The sequence below is a fragment of the Chiloscyllium plagiosum genome, unplaced genomic scaffold (assembly GCF_037043375.1).
Source record: "Chiloscyllium plagiosum isolate Xiang-an unplaced genomic scaffold, Cpla_swu_hap1 HiC_scaffold_22, whole genome shotgun sequence".
In the NCBI taxonomy this organism is placed as follows: domain Eukaryota; kingdom Metazoa; phylum Chordata; class Chondrichthyes; order Orectolobiformes; family Hemiscylliidae; genus Chiloscyllium; species Chiloscyllium plagiosum.
The window spans coordinates 24318733-24337958 of NW_028270160.1; the positions used below are offsets into that span (position 1 = coordinate 24318733).

General features: G+C 40.7%; 1 protein-coding gene across 14 annotated transcripts in view; it reads left to right on the top strand.

Annotated features, from left to right (window-relative positions):
* Positions 1-19226, top strand: part of ablim1b (actin binding LIM protein 1b) — a 422940-nt gene that overhangs the window by 150759 nt on the left and 252955 nt on the right. For 5 of the 14 annotated variants that reach the window (XM_087998857.1, XM_087998853.1, XM_087998854.1 and 2 more), the window contains exon 1: positions 10053-10297. The exons of 1 other annotated variant lie outside the window; for it this stretch is intronic. In XM_087998857.1, coding sequence (XP_087854983.1) covers positions 10276-10297 — 22 coding nt within the window. In that variant the 5' untranslated portion in view covers positions 10053-10275. Of the gene's footprint in view, positions 1-10051; positions 10298-19226 lie in introns of those variants that run through there. 8 more of the 14 variants (XM_087998850.1, XM_087998860.1, XM_087998852.1 and 5 more) reach the window with 3 other exon arrangements.

The following is a 19226-nucleotide window of genomic DNA, read 5'->3' on the forward strand; positions in this document are numbered from 1 at the left end:
TGGTGCAGGGTATCATTGATTGCAGACATGATATTTTGCTCCATCTCACTTCAGAAATGTTCCCCAACCATCTAAATTTCAGAAATGTATTCCAATAGTAAAGGGTTCCACCCTCTCAATATGCAGCTGGTGTGCAATCATACTCAATATATCATGCTGCTATTCTAGCAACAGCCAAGTTGCCTGAATTTTGCACCATTTTGCTGTACCATCAACATTGCAGCTACCATAACAGACTGAGTGTCACTATTGGATGAGAAATCTAACCTGAGTTATGACTCCTGTATGTAACCCACACACACACATGGACAACATACATCAGGTGAGAGGTTTACTTCAATATGCAATGTAATTGAGCAGACTGTTAGGATGCTACTTGAGCAATACTTTTATCTGACCACACCGGAAGATGTCTGCAGTACTTGCTGGGGCATGTGGCATGATTAAATGTGGTCTGTATACCTCTCCTTCCTGAGGGGACAGTTGTTGCCAGCGGGCCTCTGGCAAACAGTAGAGGAGCAGGAAGTGGAAGGTAGGAGGCAGCCATCAGATGGCCTTTCTGATTGGGCTGTCTATGATTAGCTGAATGCAACGCTAATTCCCCATTCACCAATAGTTACACGCTTTGGCTCCTCTCTGTATGAATCAACACAAAATTCTCTTAGATAAATCCCTGAAACAAAAGTCTCCATAACACAAACATCCTAAACTAATGTTATCAAACAAGCCATCAAAAATTCTGTATAACTCTGTTGACTAATCACCATTGTGTAATCCCTCAGTGCCATCTTCTGTGTGCCTTTGCCTGTCCTGGTGCTATTATGTCACTGTAGTGGTTGCAACATAGAAAGCGGGCACCTGTTGACTTTCATTGGGAAGATGGCAGTGTGTTCTTTTAGTATGATCTCTGGTCCCTAGAAGTCTTGGACTTTTCCAATTTCTATCTTTCAACATCGTCATCTGTGCCCTTGCAGCAAGACCTGTATTTGACCTTGCTAATATTTAATATTAACTTTGTTAATATTTAATACTACATTCATATTGACATGCAGCTGCAGGAGCCATTCCTGTTTTCTGCTATCGAACCACTTCTGGTAAGCAGGTACCTGCTCTACTCTCTTCTCCCCAGCTGGGCTTCAGATCACTCATGTCCAATATTTCAATACATGAAGATCCTGTTTCTGAGCAAAGTTTTGAAGTATGTGTACAGTTACTATGAGTGTCAGAGGTGAATAATGATGCTTATTCATCAGTCTCTTCTTCTGAGACTGCTTCTTGCTCTTATACCACTGCTTGGCCAGGTTACGAAAACTCAGTGTCTGAAGGTAGAAATGCACATTGATGGGGATGGGAGCAGAGGAAGGCAAGAAGTGCATGCTTACAACATCTGCTGCTTGTATACCAGAAGAAATTGTGACATGAGGGGCAAAGGGCATGTTAAAAATGGTTAGAAATAGGAATACCATCAGTATCAATAGTTTCAGCCCTGCCTCTATTCATGGTCTCAATCTACTAATGGTGAGAATTGTCTACCCCATGAAGAAAAGTACATGCAATCTTGACTGGCCCAGGCCTATTAGGTGCTGCTGCTTCCTATTATGCACCAATCTCTCTCACAAGAGGAGAGACATGTGTCAGTGATGTGATGTGGTGTGTTTGGATGACATTGCTGCCTTAGTTGAATGCTGTGGCCATTGTGTCCAAGTAAGGTTTGTGTGTGAGAGCCACAGCAGTGCTAAGACTGAGGTTGAGATGAAGCTATGAATTGAGGGATGTGTTGGAATTGGCAGAGATTGTTGGAAGGTAAGTGAAAAGGGCACTGGTGAACTGACCATTATCTGTGGCTGATGATTTGTATGTAAGAACATTTCTTTTAACCTCAATTCAAAGACTTTCAAAAGTACTCGTGTGAAGTGATTTGAAATTCCTGGGGAGTGGAATTATAGTCCTCGGGCTACACTGCTTGCATTTACTGTTATGGATATCTGCCCTCGCTACCTTCTGAGTGTTTGTCTGACACTTCTCTTCAACTCCCTTTCCTCGATCAGGGCCTCCAGTGCTGCATCTGAGAACCTGCTGCACACATTTTCCCTTGATGGGGCACAACTTCCTGCACATCAGATTCTTCAGCAGCTTCTAGCTCCTGGTCCAGCCAGAAGACATCTCCCTTTAAGAGATACAGATTGGATCTAAGTAGTACAGGCTTGCTCTAAGCAGTGCTCCCTTCGAGTCAAATTGGGACCTCTGCTGAGCTGTGCAGTCACGCATTTAGCACAGGGCTAGACACAATCACCATGTATATTAGAAGGTCGCAGACTATTTGCATACTGCCTGTATCAATCAGTTGTGGATTAATCACATATCATGATCTCCAAGGCTGGTTCCAGAGGCTATCCAGTTTTGCCCTCTCTGTCTTCTGACTTGAAATTATATTACTTAATACAAGAGCCAGAGAGCTGTGCGTCATTTTTATCAGACAATGGCACTGTTACCACCTTTTTATTGGAGTTTTTGTCAGAGTTGTGTAAATAAATGCTAATTACTTGTTAATATTTAATATTACATTCATATTGACTTTCAGTGGCCAGAGCCATCCCTGCTTTCCCCTATTGAACATTCCCCATGTTCAGTTTTATATAAGTAACAGGTCTGGAAATGATGTCCTTGATGATGAATAAAGTGAAAGCTTGGAGGAAGGCTTACTGATAGGGCATGATGGTTAAGATGATAGGGCGTGGCCACTGGCATTGGCAAGGTGGCAGGGCAATTATTCATTAGCTGCTAAACAATTTCAACTGGCTGGTGGGTTGCCAGGCCATTCTATACTTGCCCTATCCCTGAGGCAGGCATAGGATTTCAGCCTCTCTCTAAACCAAGTTAAGCCTGTTTGTGTGCTTGTAGTCATGATTTGGAGGTGCCTGTGCTGCACTGGGGTGTCCAAAATTGAAAATCATACAACATCAGGTTTATTTGGAAGCACTAGCTTTCTGAGCACTTCTCCTTCATCAGGTGGTTGTGGAGTATAAGATCATAGGACACAGAATTTATAGCAAACGTTTACAGTGTGATGTAACTGAAATTATATATTGAAACGACCTGGATTGGTTGTTAAGTCTCTCATCTTTTAGAATGACCACGTTGGTTTCAGTTCTTTCATATTTAAATCCCAGAACTTTCTTAAAGTTACATTCTCAAGTGAACTTTAACAATAGGTGCCATGTTGGCCCAGATAATGCATTGAAGGTGTGAGGTGCCCTGTGTGAGGCTGTCTGTGCCCCAATGTTCTGATTGATTATAATCTAAAAAAGGGATTTACAGAATCTTACATGGACTCATACAGTTTTTGAACAAAATAAAATGTAATTCTGCAAGTACAAATTCACCCCACAAACTTGTATGTGTGTGTGCGCGCGTGGGGGGACTTCAGGACAGGCAACAACGCAAGGTGGCCGAGCAGAGGCTGATAGCCAAGTTCGGTACCCAGGGGGATGGCCTCAACCGGGACCTTGGGTTCACGTCACACTACAGGTGACCCCACTGCATCATACACACATACACACAGACACAGACATACTCATACACAGACACACTCAGACACTCCTACAAACCATACTCTCATGCAGACCCTCTCTCATACACAAGCTCTCTCTCATATGCTCACATATACACTCCCACACTCACACACACACATACCCTCTCACAGAGTCTTATACCCCTTTACACTCACACATTAACACACTCTCACAGACACTCATACCACCTGATGGAGGAGCAGCGCTCTGAAAGCTAGTGCTTCCAAATAAACCTGTTGGACTATAACCTGGCATTGTGTGATTTTTAAGTCTTGCAGTTAACACAATTATTTTTTAAATTCAGCAAACCACAGGGTGGGTTAAGTTCCATATTGTAGGACACCATCAAGATTAAATACAAGAGGAGAGAACTAAGTCAATTGGGAAGTGGTAATTTAAGTTTTAAAAGCTTGCAGCTTTAATAGAGGTCGACAGATTAAAGCAGCTTCTGTATTGTGTAAACCCTGTGATAGCGTGCTTCATTCCTAAAGTGTGTAAGAGTAGTATCCAAAATTGCTGGCACCCTGCCAGCTTGGCTCCTATGAAAACCCATTTTCAATCTTCTGTTTTGTCTCTAAACATTTTAACAGTCTTTACTGTATATATTTGATAACCAGCCAAACCAAAGTGCTGTCCTGTGTCATGTAAAAGGAAGAATGGGGAAGAATAACTGAGAGGAGGAGATGCTGATAAATCTTGATTTCAGCACAGTAAAGAGCAGAGGAAGCAGAATGTGTATGAAGGAGCATTTTTATCTGTATTCTTCGGATGGCCATTTTGTGCCCTTGTTGCCCTCTGTATCTTCCTGAAGGTGTTCACCATGGAGGGATATTGATTCATCAGTTGTGACAGGATTGAAAGTAATAATCAGAAGAACTGTTTCTTGATCATCTTTGATTTGAAAACATGACACTTTGTTGGCCCATTGACAATGTTGAGTATCATTCCCACCTAATTGTGTAATGCTGTACTCTGACCTTTGGTGGGTGTGGATTGCCAGTTGGATAGAATAGACCCAGGAATGATGAAGGATTCTGGAATATGAGTGTTCATGAGCTGACAGATCGGAACCTTAAATTACTCACAGATATATTAAACTTTTGGACATGGCCTGTTATTTTGAAGCAAAAATTGTAAGTCAGACTTGGCTGGTAATGTACTTCTGAGCACTTGGACTGCACTGACTGCTACTAGATTCCCAGTGTAAACTCCACGAATGTCACACCTTATAGGGTGCAAAGGAAACTTCAAAAAGTGAATCTCCCAAAAGGCAGAACTGTAAGGCAATCAAATTTCCTCTTCTCAGTTGATAAACCTCTTTTGTGGGTGAGATTCCAGACTTGGTACAGCCATCAAAGGACATATTTGTGTTTCCCCTTCCATGAATACACAAAAAACAATTGTATCGACTGGTCTATGTGTGTTTGTTAGTGGACCTGTATGCTTTGAAGTCACAGCTTGAGGATAACCATTGAACAGTGCACTGACCATAAAAAGGAAAAGATTGTCTCTTGTTCTGTGGGACGTAAACCATCCACTGTTGAAAGGAAACAGGACAAAATCACACAACACCAGGCTATAGTCCAACAAGTTTATTTGGAAGTACTAGCTTTAGCATAGCATCCCATCATTTATTCCTCATGGAACTCTGCATATCTTTTAAAAAATAAATCTGACTTGGACTCACCTCTTATTTTAAATCTGTATACTTGTATTGTATTATTGTTTATTTTTGCATTTAGTAACTAACAAACTCACTGTTTCATTAATTTAAGAAATCTGATTGAATTGGCTCCTTTTAAAACATAAATTCATTTGGCCTAGAAAAAAGATCTCCTGAAGAGAAGAGATTATTCCTAAATTAACCTTCCATTAACTGAGAGGGTGAATAAAGAGGGGGAAGCCAATTCATCTCTGCACAGCAGGAAATTTAGTAATATGAGGTATCCTGTCTGGAACCATAATAAATTTTCACCCAGGCACTGGTCATATTACTATGCCAAGTTGTTGCTTGTAAGACAACTTTGTCAACATTGGTCCTGACTCCAGATATTCATGAAGAAGACTGTGAGGCATTCTTTAAACTGGCTATATCAATTTTATTTGTATTTGTTTTATAGATGGGAGTGTCATAAGCAAAGTGCTTATTGCCCATTTCTAACTTCCCTTGAGAAATTTTCATGAAAACATCTGGGGTTGGGTGGAAGAGGCAGAGAGGTGGCAGGTGAAATTCAATGCGGGCAAGTGTGCAGTAATATAATTTGTTACCGAGAATGTGGAGAAAATAAAGAATATAACTCTAAATATGTGTGGGAGCAGACAGATCTGGAGCATGTGCATCCTTAAGTCATTGATGGGAAGGCACTTTGAGAGCACAGTTAGTAAAGCATGCTGTATCACGGCTTTAATAGGGCCATAGAGAGCAGGAGCAAGGAAGTATTTGAACATATGTAAGATTCTGATTTGGTCTCAGCTGGAGTATTGCATCCAGTTCTGGGCATTATGTTTTAGGAAAAATGTGCAAGTTTTGGAAAAAGCACAGGAGAGATCTATAAGAATGGCTCCAGAGATGAGGAATTTCTGTGATGAAGATAGATTGGTGAAGAGAAGGCTGAGAAAAGATATGGTTGAAGTAGTTCAAGTCATGAGAGATCTGAATAGAGTAAATAGGGAGAAGATGTTCCCATTTGTGAAAGGATCAAGAACAAAAAGGTGCAGATTTAAAATAATTAATAATAGAAGGAAAAGTCAAATAAAAACATTTCTCATGTGATGTGTAGTTATGATCTGGAATGCACTGCCTGACAGTATTTTGGAGGCAGGTCCAATTGATGCAATCATTTGGGAATTAGATTATTTAAGGTTAAGGAACAAGTGCAAGATAGAGACAAGGCAGGAGAATGGCTCTAAGTGAAATGTTTATTTAGAGAGCTGGCATAGGTACTCTGAGTTGTAACAGCCTCACTCTGAGTTGTAACAACTCTGTAATTTTGGATGGCTTGTCAGGTCATTTCAAGAGAATTTGGAGTTAACCACATGATACAGTGTCTTGTATAGGTCAAATTGAATAAGGGCAGTGGATTTATTTTCCTAAAGGGCATTAGTGAGGCAGGTGGGTTTTTCACAACAATCATTTGGATTAATGATCACATTGTCAGGGTTTTAATTCAAGTTTCGTTTTAGTAATCAAATTTAAATTTTCTGAGCTATGATGATGGATGTAGGGTTTGTGCCTCAATCATTAGTTTAGGCCTTTAGAAACTAGACTAATAACACCATCATTGTGCTACAGTATAGAATCATACTGTCTGTGTGGCTGGTTCAGTGGAGTCTCTTGTCAATGGTAACCCCCTGGATTCTTAGGGGGAGCATTCATTGATGGTAATGCCATTGAATTTCAAGGGAAGGTGCTGTCTTGGTGGAAGCAGTAATCGGCTGTCACTTCTGTCATGTCAATGTTGCCTGCTATAAAACACAATCAATCTGAATGTTGTCTTTTTTTATTCATTTGTGGGATGTGGGTGTTGCTGGTGGCCAGCATTTATGGTCTGTCCCTAGTTGCCATTGAGAAGGTGGTAGGAAGCTGCCTTCTTGAATCGCTGCAATCCATCTGCTGAGGCATCCACCCTCAATACCAATAGGGAGGAATTCCAGGATTTTGACTGACCAACAGTGATGGAATGGTAATATATATCCAAGTCAGGATGGTGAGTGCTTTGGAGGGGAACTTGAAGGTGGTAGTGTTCCCATCTGCTGCATTTGTCTTTCTCGATGAAAATGGTCATAGGTTTGGAAGCTGCTGTCTGAGGATCTTTGGTGAATTCCTGCAGTGCATCTTGCACTGCTGCTACTGACTGCCGGTGTTGGAAGGAGTGAATGCTTGTGGATGTCATGCCAATCCAGTGGGCTACATTGTCCTGGATGATGTCAAGCTTATTGAGTGTTGTTGGGGCTGCATTCATTCAACCAGGTGGGAAGCATTCCATCACACTATTGACTTGTGCCTTGTAGATGGTGGACAGAATTTGGGAAGTCATGAGGTGAGTTATTCAGCACAGTATTCCTAGCCTCTGACCTGTTCTCATAGCCACTGTGCTTATATGATGAGTCTAGTCAAGTTTCTGGTCAATGGTAACCCCCCGGATGTTGATAGTTGGGGATTTAGTGATGGTAACACGATTGAATGTCAAGGGGCGGTGGTTAGATTGTCTCTTATTGATGATGTGTCATCGCCTGACATTTATGTGGTGGGAATGTTACTTGCCACTTGTCAGCCCAAGTTTAGATATTGTCCACATCTTGTTGCATTTGAATGTGAACTGCTTCAATATCTGAGGAGTTGGGAAAGGTGCTGAACATTGTGAACTTCTGACCTTATGATGGAGGGAAGATCATTGATGAAGCAGCTGAAGATGGTAGGGCCTAGGACATTACCCTGCGGAACTCCTACAGGTCTTGCATTCATGGCAGCCCCAATTCATTAGCTAAAGATTTGTCAATGGAACTGAATGCCATTCAGTTATCAGCACGTGTTCCTGCTTTTGATGTAAAGTTGGAGGAAAGGTCACTGATGAAACAACTATAGATGATTGGGACTTGAACACTATTCTGACTAACTCCTGGAGCAATATCCTAAGAGTAAGATGAATAGCCTCCAGTACCCAGAGCCATCTTCCGTTTTTCACTAGTTATGACTCCAACCAATGTGGAATTTGCTTTGATTCCTTTTGTTACAATTTTGCTAGGGCTTCTCGATGCAACTTAGGGATTGATGCTGCCTTGATTTGAAAGGCAGTCACTGTCCCCTCATTTCTGGAGTCTATCTTGTGTGTCTATGTTTGCAACAAGCCTGTAATGAATTCTAGGCTGCATGGATTTAATGGAACACAAACTGAGCATCAGAGGGCAGATCCTTGGTGAGCAAGTACCACTTGATAGCAATCACAGTTTCCACCTCTTTGATGAATTGAGAATGGACTGATGGAGTGTTAGGTAGGTAAAAACAATGACTGCAGATGCTGGAAGATTCTAGATTAGAGTGGTGCTGGAAAAGCACAGCAGTTCAGGCAGCATCCAAAGAGCAGGAAAATCGACGTTTCGGGCAAAAGCCCGATGGAGTGTTAGGTGACTAGATTGAAATTTTCCTACTTTTTCTGGAAAGAGCAATTTTCAAATTTATTAGATAGGCACTAATGTTGTAACTATACTAGATTAATTTGGCTAGTTCGAGAGCACAAATCTTTGGCACTTAATTCCTCCTCATATGATTCGTCTGGTTTTATTCTTGTTATTCCTTGTTGTGGTTTAATGGAGCTGAGCTGTTTTAGAGTAAGGGTCAAGCAAACTGTGCTGGGACTGGAGCTCCATGTGGGTGAGGCTGGGTATGGACAGTTGGTTTTGTTCTGTAAAGTAGATGAGTAAACCTGCTAGCTTCTTGGTCATTTCTTTGTTTGTCAATACTGGATTTGTTTTTATTTCCAGATCTTGTATTCAAATTCTCAAATTGCAATTGTGGTATTTGAATTGACATTGTTTGCATTATTTGCTCAGGCCTCTTAAGCACAAACATCATAACATTCAGGGCTATGGGCCAAGTGCTGCAAAATTGATTTAGAATAGTTTTTTAATGGTGCAGGCTCAATGGGCTGAAGGGCCTCTTCTGCACTGATTGATTCCATGTTACAAATCCAATAATGAAACCACCAAGCCAGGGGTTTCCAAAGTGGGGATGGGGGCCACAAGCTAAACCTTTGGAGACATTAGATCCAAGACAGTAATGACTGATGTGGAGTTCATACCAAGTTACACAGCTCCTGCTCTCCAGGCCCTCACTCTGACAAAGCCTCAAAATAGATTGCAATTTAATATTGCTTTCTAATTCTATTGTTTTTTTGGAATAACTGATGAACAGTGATTTTTGTTATCAGGGGAATATATAATCTATCTCTAAAATTTCAATGTGTGATTTGCTAACTTTGGAGATCCTGTTGTAATTTATAAATACTGATAATTATCAAGAGAGTAAATAATCATGAAATAATTTTCTAAAGAACATTGGGGAAAGTTTGCACTGTAGTACCATACCTATTCAGAACAAGAGAGGGCATTTTGGAGGAATGATGGTTGTGATAATGTTATAACGATGAATTAGGGAAGTAAGGCTACAGAGCGAAAAGAGCTTGCAAAGCACTGTCATGCTTCACCTTAGCAAGCACAGAATTCTAATCGTTCTAAATCCTTAACAAAGATGACGCACGTTACATTTTCTCGTGTAAGGGTAACAGCTGTGAAAATGACTCCACTCTCAGCAGTTTTTGTATGTTTTGCAGAGGTCATACATTGAAAATAGCAGCACTGATGGCAACTCCACCTCCCTGTGCTTTTCTGATGTTGCTGTTCAAGAATGTGTTGTTGTGTCATTGAAGGGGCAGGACAACGGAAAGCAGCGGAATTTGTATTCACTGCATAGCAGCTGTGAATGGTTATTTCAGCAGGGCTGAATCCACACAGGGAATGCAGAGTAATTCCTGACGAGCCGAAGCACTCAGACCCTGCTTTAGGCTGTCAGACCTGCTTAGAGCTGCTGTGCAAACTAACTACTGGACGCAGAAACCAGGGATATTATATCACTGGTGCCTGATCAAAAACTGCATTTAGATGCAAACCTAGTTTCACAGTTTTTACTGGAGTTACTGCTGATGAAATGGTCATGGTGAACGAAAAAGGTACAACGTTAATATTTCTTGTTTAATTCCAGGACTGTTGTTACTTTGGCATTTAATCATCTATAAACCTTTTGTCTTGAGAAGAACTAAGTAATTTTAATATTCTTCATTACGTTGTACAGTATAAACTTGTTTAATTCTGTTTTGAAAACTGTGTACTTCAATCCATATGATTTAGGGACCCTCCCTTCTTGAAGCATTTACTAAAATTTATAACTTTAATTAACAGTGCCTCTAGAGAATCAGTTATATTGTGTGCATGTCGCTCACTGACTGTATTATAACAAACTTACATCTGGAATGCGACGAGTTTGCTGTTTTGACTTGAGGTTCAATAGTAGAATTGTACAGTGTGTTTACTCAGTGTGAGAAACTCCCCAAAATAGCACGGAAAATACAACTTGCACAACCGACTGGAACACAGATGCATTTGCAGCTTTAACGTTCTTAACGTGTTAAATGTAAAGCTCGTTTAGATGATGTGAGGGCACTTCTTAAAATAAACAACTGAGTCCACTTGCTCGCACTTCCTTTGTTGAGAGTTGGAAGGAATTCCTGAATACGGATGGAAAGTATTCCTGGAAATGGATGGAAGGATACGTGAATTAGTAAGAAATCAGTTTGCCTTTTGATATCAGAGACTTTAAAGTTTCGAGATGTAAAATTGCTAGGGAATATTGAATGAGATGTCATTAGGAATCACAGTGGCCTTATTTCCACAAAGCTGCTGTAGCAATAAACGTGTTATTAACAAGCTTGGGCTGTCTTAACTCGCAATTAATTGTACCTATTGCAAATAAAGGACGTTCAGATTTTGAAAAAATGGCTTTAAAAACGCTTTGCAAGAAACTGTTTGCTGCGCTGACAAAGAATCAGGCAAGGACACCACACACAATGAGGCCATTTGACCCATCATGCATGTGTAGAAACTTTCTGTTAGTTTTCCTTCCTTGTCCTTCCTCATTAGGCTTGCAACTATTTCCCCTTCAACAGATTTTTTATTAAGGCAGATTTTAGTCATTTGATGTTGTGGCTGCTTGTACATACCAGAGGTCAGGAAATTCCGGAATGTTTTACTTTTCAGTTGATAAGGTGTCAAATCCATTGCCATCCCAATACTAGTTGGCAGACCTGGAGCCGTCTTGTAAATAAGTTAGCTGAATAATTTCTCTTAGTAGCCAAACAAACCAAATAGAATCATAGAGTCATAGAGATGTACAGCATGAAACCAGACCCTTCGGTCCAACGCGTCCATGCTGACCAGATATCCCAACCCAATCTAGTCCCACCTAACAGCACCCGGCCCATATCCCTCCAAACCCTTCCTATTCATATACCCATCCAAATGCCTTTTAAATGTTGCAATTGTACTTGCCTCCACCACTTCCTCTGGCAGCTCATTCCATACATGTACCACCCTCTGAGTGAAAAAGTTGCCCCTTAGATCTCTTTTATATCTTTCCCCTCTCACCCTAAACCTATGCGCTCTAGTTCTGGATTCACCGACTCCAGGGAAAAGACTTTGTCTATTTATCCTATCCATGCCCCTCATAATTTTGTAAACCTCTTTAAGGTCACTCCTCATCCTCCAACGCTCCAAGGAAAACAGCCCCGGCCTGTTCAGTCTCTCCCTGTAGCTCAAATCCTCCAACCCTAGCAAACTCCTTGTAAATCTTTTCTGAACCCTTTCAAGTTTCACAACATCTTTCCGATAGGAAGGAGACCAGAATTTCACAATATTCCAACAGTGGCCTAACCAATGTCCTGTACAGCCGCAACATGACCTCCCAACTCCTGTACTCAATACGCTGACCAATAAAGGAAAGCATACCAAACGCCTTCTTCACTATTCTATCTACCTGCGACTCCATTTTCAAGGAGCTATGAACATACACTCCAAGGTCTCTTTGTTCAGCAACATTCCCTTGGACCTTACCATTAAGTGTATAAGTCTTGCTAAGATTTGCTTTCCCAAAATGCAGTACCTCGCATTTATCTGAATTAAACTCCACCTGCCACTTCTCAGCCCATTGGCCCATCTGGTCAAGATCCTGTTGTAATCTGAGGTATCCCTCTTCGCTGTCCACCAATCCTCCATCTGCAAACTTACTAACTTTACCTCTTACACTCGCATTCAACCTTTTTGGTGAGGAACAACAATTTGCATTTCTGAACCACCTTTAGAGCAGAGAAGTGTCCTGCAGCCCTTGACTAAATGATTTGGAAGAAAATATTTTAAAAAGTGGTCAAGAGTTCAAACAAATAAGTGTATTTTAAGGACAATCTTAAAGCATGAAAGAGAAGTCGAGACGACTGACAGTTTACAATCGTAATTTCAGAACGCAGTACCAAGTTGACTACAAGACAGGGTTACTGTTTGTAGGGCAAAGGGTGTAGGCCGTAAATGGCCTCACATCAGCTTAATTCCTGGTCTCCTCTTGAAAGGCCAAGTTAGAGTTCCTTCCCAAACTTGTTGGAAGTGGCGACAATAGCAGATAGTGAGGACTACAGATGCTGGAAACCAGAGTTTAGATTAGAGTGTGCTGGAAAAGCACAGCAGGTCAGGCAGCATCCGAGAAGCAGGAAAATCGATGTTTCGGGCAAAAGTCCAGATACCCAGGCAGGAGAAGCCACCAACATCGACCAAAAGAACTTTGCTGGTACACCGCTGAGTTGCTTAAGGAGGAAAGGTTGGAATTAGGGGAATGAATGTCTTTGTCATCAGAGGTGGCGAGAGGTGTGTTTGGGATGGTGCATCCTTGACAGATAAAGTCCACAATTAAGGCTGTATGTTGGTTAAAACAGCAGCTAGGCTCTAATATCATGATCCAAGCGCAACCAAAACCCTTAAACAAAGGCCACATCAATTTCTGGAAGGGTTCTTCTTGCCTGTCTAAAACAGCAAGTTAAGACCAGAATCTGTGCTAAGTTTCACCTGCCTGTTTCTGAAAAACATGAGCAGGATATTACAATCCAATTCTGTCCTTTTTGGAATAATCTAGGAGTAGTCATTGTTGTTCTCAAGAAAACAGAAATATATATCTAAAATTTCACCATGTTATACACTAACTTTGAAGGCCCCATTGTAATTGATAAGAGCAAATAATTATCAGGAGAGTAAATAATCATGAAATAATTTTCTAAAGATCAATGTATTGATAGCCTTTCTGACAGTTTTAGAGACTGTGTGAAACCGGGAGCCCTGTTTATTGATCTCCAGACATTAATTTTTTGATAACTCTGCAGAAGAAACCCAATCCAATTTATTGTTTGATTCTCAGACAGAGGTCCTCTATATGAGTCTGTAGGTATTGTTGATAATATATCAGACTGTCCTTGACAAATTCCTAAGATTGTTTTCATTGCTCAGAGGGTGATTTGACTGAGGTGCACAACATTATAAAGAAATGGCATATTGTAGATGGAAATAACTTGTTTCAATGACTAAAAGGTCCAAACTATCAGGCCATAGGTGTAGAAAACAAGAGATTTAGGCAATAGAACAAGAAAACTATCTCAACAGTAAATGGTGAGGCTGCAGAATGCATTACAGGGGTTAGTGATTGAAACAGTGATTATATCAATGTTAAATAATAGATTAGGTGTACACTGATAAAGAAATATACAGAGATATTGGAACAGAACTGTTGGGTTAAGGCCACAGCTCTTACTAGTGAAGAACACTCACATGGTTGTAGGTGCTGATTTCAACATTGTAATTTCTATGTAATTGTGTAATTTCTTTATAAGCAATGGAACTCTGGAAATGGTTTTAAGGTTTTGTAGTCATTGTTTTTCCTTGCTTTACATGTTTAATAATCTACTATTCACCTTGTCTTTTCTGAAAGACAACAACAATCTTTTTTTGAGTCATAGAGGTGTACAGCAGGGAAACAGACCCTTCAGTTCAACACGTCCATGCTGACCAGATATCCTAAATAAATCTAGTACCATTTGCCAGCATTTGTCCCATATCCCTCCTTATTCATATACCCACCCAGATGCCTTATAAATATTATAATTGTGCCAGCCTCCACCAATTCCTCTGGCAGCTCATTCCATACACTCACCACCCTCTTTGTGAAAAAGTTGCCCCTTAGGTCCCTTTTGTGTTTGTGTGAGTGCTTGCGTGCGTGTGAGGGTGAGTGTGTGTGAGAGCGTGAGTGGGTGAGTGTGAGTGTGATCTGTATAGATTTCCCTTTACTTTCCTATTTCTTGTGATAGTCCTAATGAGTGCAAAATGAAAAGCTTTGATGAAACATGTCTTTTTTTCAGCAGTACTCAAATTCTGTATGGGTGAATGATTTTTTTTCTTCCTATTACCAGTATGTCAGTTATATGCAAGACTTGGCAGTGTTGCCTGTTAATTCACTAGAAGCCAACTATAACTGAAGCATGTATAAGTCTTCTGTAATACAAGAAGAGTAAAATAAACTGAGGTTGTGAAAGGGAAAGCATGAACTTTTACAAGAGCTCAGCAAGTTACAAGGCATCTAAGTAGCATTGATTAAATGTTAACGAATTTGGAGGATGTGGTTTTGAAAGTGTCCAATCACTGTTGCATGCTGGTTGACACTGTAAATTGATCTCACTCCTCTACTGTCCTGAAATAACTGCTATTATTACCCCATCCTTAAAAATAATACACTTTACCCCCATGTGCTTAAAAGTGTTAGGCTTGGGGCTCCAAAGCTGTTTCCCACTGGAAAACTGTTGTCACGCCACATTGTGCAACTGGGTGGCAGAGTGAGAGTTATGAAGCATTTTCATGATTTTTCAAAAGCTTTTAAGTCCCATCATTTCAGCCCCACTTCATGGCCATTAACCCAATAGCAACATCCTTTTTCTCTCCAAAATCAATGAACTGTTGTTACTTTTGACAGTCTCTGACCAAGTTGTACTTTGCATCCTTTACCTTATCAATCTTCCTGAAACCAGTTAGTCATAGAGTCATACAGTGCTCCCTCAGTGCCTTGCTCCTGTTGTACAGCTCTTGTTCACTCCCACTCTTACCTCTTAGATTATTGCCACATTCAATTTTTTTTTTATTGCTGCTGCAATAGCCTCCCTCCCCAGCCCCTTCCCAAGGGATGTATAATTGGCTCTGCCTCTTCCTCATCTTGTTTTCAGTCATGAAGTAAATGTGAACTTTTTAACACCAGTAAATGTGCAATGTTAATCTAATTAAATCCTTTGTCATAGCATTCCATTCTTCTAAAAATAACCAAAACACAACAGCTGTTTTGTGGAGGGCAAGACTAACAATTTGCTCTTCATTGCTTTATCTCATCATCAGTGACTCATTTTGTGGTTAGTTTCTGCACCACCTTCCAGTGACTGATCATGCCCAAGGTTATTGATTAATTGTTTCATGGAAAAACAGAATCTCAAAACTTCTAACTATAATGAAAAAATTGGAGTTCCCTGCAATGCAAATAAAATTTGATTTCTTAAAAAAATTGTTCTTGGAATGTGGATAATGCTAGAAAAGCTGTATTTATTACCCATCTCTTGTTAACCTGAGAGGGCAGTGTGAGCCTTGTCATTGAACTACTACAATCCTTTTGGCAATGGTGCTCTTAGAGAGGAGTTAGCTATGATTTCAGAATAATGTGTCACTTGGAGGGCACCACTGCAGTGGAGTATTGAACAATTACTGGTGGAGGTGAATATGGAGACCAGTGACAGGAACACTGTTAAGAAAGCTTTTCTAGCAATTTGAATGACTATTTTGCAGCACCAAATTTGTTATATCATATAGGTCCTTTTGTGCAGCTGGGCACATGTGGTAACTGAAAGAGATTGGTCCAGGCTCTGGGTATCAACTAACTCAGTTGGCTGGACAGCTAGTTTGCAATGTAGAGTGATGCCAACAGTGCAAGTTTGAGTTCTGTACCTGTTGAGGTCACAAGGTTGAGTGTCATCACACCTTCTCAACCTTGCCTGAGGTTTGGTGACCCTCAGTCAAAAGTGTGTGGCACTGGAAAAGCACAGCAGCTCAGGCCGAGGAGCAGGAGAGTTGACATTTTTGGCATAAGCCCCCACTGGCTGCCCTAGGTATGGCCTATCAGATATACTGCATCTCACCAATACAATACCTTAATGGGTTGTAAATACGAGAAGGACAAGTGTAACAATGTTCAAATTTCCCTCCAAGTGACATACGTTCTGATGAAGGGCTTATACCCAAAACGTCGACTGTCCTGATCCTTGGATGCTGCCTGACCTGCTGTGCTTTTCCAGCACCACACATTCTCGGCACTGATCTCCAGCATCTGCAGTTTTCATTTCTCCTCTGTGTGGTAACCCTCAGGTTAAAATCACCACCAGCTGTCTCTCTCTAACGAGTGAGCAGCTCTATGGTCTAATAGGACTACAGCGACTTTATCTTTACTTGGTCCAGACATGAACCAATGGATTGCCACATGGCCACACAGCTTAGCAAAGTACTGTTGCAGATTTAAGTCTTGAAGATGGTGCACAGGCTTTGGGGCCTGAGAGAGCTTCAAGGTGAGTTGTTTCTTTTAGTGTACTCAGTATGTTGGCGTGATCTTGTGGCCACTGTGTTTATGAAGCTGATCCTGTTAGATTTACTGACCGGTGATGGACCCCAAGATGTCGATAATGGAGATTTGGAAATAGTAGTGCCATTGAAGATCAAGTGGAGATGAATAAGCCTTTTTTCCTTTGAGTTGGTCATTACCTGGTCCTTATGTGGTGCAAATGTAGCCTGTGTGATGTAGGTTTGTAGTATATAGTTATTACTTGGCAACTTGGATTCAACAGTGGAGAAAAAATATTTCACTTTCAGTTCTGTGAAGCTTGTTATTTTTAACAAAGTTTGAAAAGGCAATTAACCAAACACAGCTTTCCAGCAAAGCATATGACTTAAGTTAAATTAATTGATCAGAAACCTGGAAAGTTAATTGCTAAATGCTTACGGGTCTCCAAACTGTCTCAGCTGTAAAGAAGTATCCAGGCCATCAGGGCTGAAAAGAAGCCATACATTGTTTCAGCAGTCTAAGAAAAAAGGCTGAAGGGAGTCATTTGAGGAAGAAATTAAGAAGTGAAGATAGCAGTATTACTTTCCTGGGATTGAGTAATTGTAAAAGATATTTCTGGGCAAATGCTTGAATCTTTATTTTTACTGTTTATGTTAGACTATTACTAAGTTGACTTACGTAACTTTGTATTTTTTGGTTTACTTGTGTTCGTTTGTTCAAAGAATATTGACAGTCTCTGAACATATTTAGTGACTGACCATCATGATAACCAAACTGCAGGAATAAGATTTATGGTCTATGACTCTGAGTTCAGTCTGAGATCTGACTTGCCTACTTATTACCATTAGCTGCGATCCCACTAAGGATTAGAATTCCTACAGTGTGGAAACAGGCCCTTCGGCCCAATAAGTCCACACTGAACCTCCGAAGAACAACCCACCCAGACCCATTCCCCTACTACTCAACATTTGCCCCAGACTAATGCACCTAACCTACATATTCCTGAACACTGTGGGCGATTTAGCATGGCCAGTTCACCTAACCTGCACTTCTTAGGGTTGTGGGAGGAAGCCGGAGCACCCGAAGGAAACCCACGCAGACACTGTGAGAATGTGCAAACTCCACACAGACCATCGCCAGAGTGGGAACAAATGCAGGTTCCTGGCACTGTGAGGCAGCAGTGCTAACCACTGAGCCACTGTGCTGCCCCTCCTTGTCATTTTTCATTATTGAAGTTCTGCCATAGGTTGGTATGTTGGCTGTTTTGACTATTGATATAGTTGCAAACGGAGCCAATCACAATGAAATTGTCAGCAATATGCCCACTACTGATGTTAAAATGCAGCAAAGATCATTGACAAAGCAGCTGAAGATGTGTGGGCCGAGACACTTTCCTGAGGATCTCCTGCAGATATCACTGCAGATCGGCAGCCCTGTCAGATAATGAATGCTTTAACTGATCACTTCCTCATTTTGAATGCAGCTTGCATTCTCTGTGATTAGTTAAAAAATTCAAATAGCCAAAATACATCATCCATTTCTATCTGTTCTAACAAAGTTTCTTTTTATAAATTTCAATGTTATCTTAGCACTAAATCATTTCATGAACATTTCAGTTCTTCTTTTGTGCTTCAATTAGCAAATGTCTAAAGATATTAATTACTGATTAGGGACTCAGGCAGCATATTTTCTGATCATTTCCTGTTTATTCTCAAAACTACGGCTTTATCATTGTTATTTGGCTGTCTAGTGCCTAAATTACATTTAGTTTGGCTTTGTGTTTACTTGGTTAAAATATTTTAAAATTTCTTTTACACATTTAGATTGTCTGGTTATCAAAGGCTGAGAATCAATGCTGGTGACAAGAACATTTGAACAGGAAAGGGAGAATCAGATCTGTTATAAATCAAGGGTTCAAATTTAAGTGAAGCAAATTCTGAAGGGATATGTCATAAATTAATCACAGTACAGAGAGATTGTGGAAAATATCAAAGAAATAATTGTTACAATACAAAACCAATCCCAGGAAATGTGACCATCCTAAAGGAGATGAGACTAGAAATGATTGTCTTTACATCACTGCTTGTGGGTCGGAAAGAACAGGATTGCTACCTCCAGGTATGACAAAGTATTGACTAAACTCTTATGCATAGAGTTTGCACATTCTCTCCATGTCTGCGTGGGATTCCTTCGGGTGCTCCGGTTTCCTCCCACAATGCAAAGATGTGCAGGTTAGGTGAATTGGCCATGCTAAATTGCCCATAGTATAGGGTGCATTAGTTAGAGGGAAAAGGGGTTTGGGTGGGTTACTCTTCGGAGGGTCGGTGTGGACCTGTTGGGCCGAAGGGCCTGTTTGCACACTGTAGGGAATCTAATCTTAAAAAAAATCTCCATCATTATCTGTCCGCTCTACACACCACCACTCT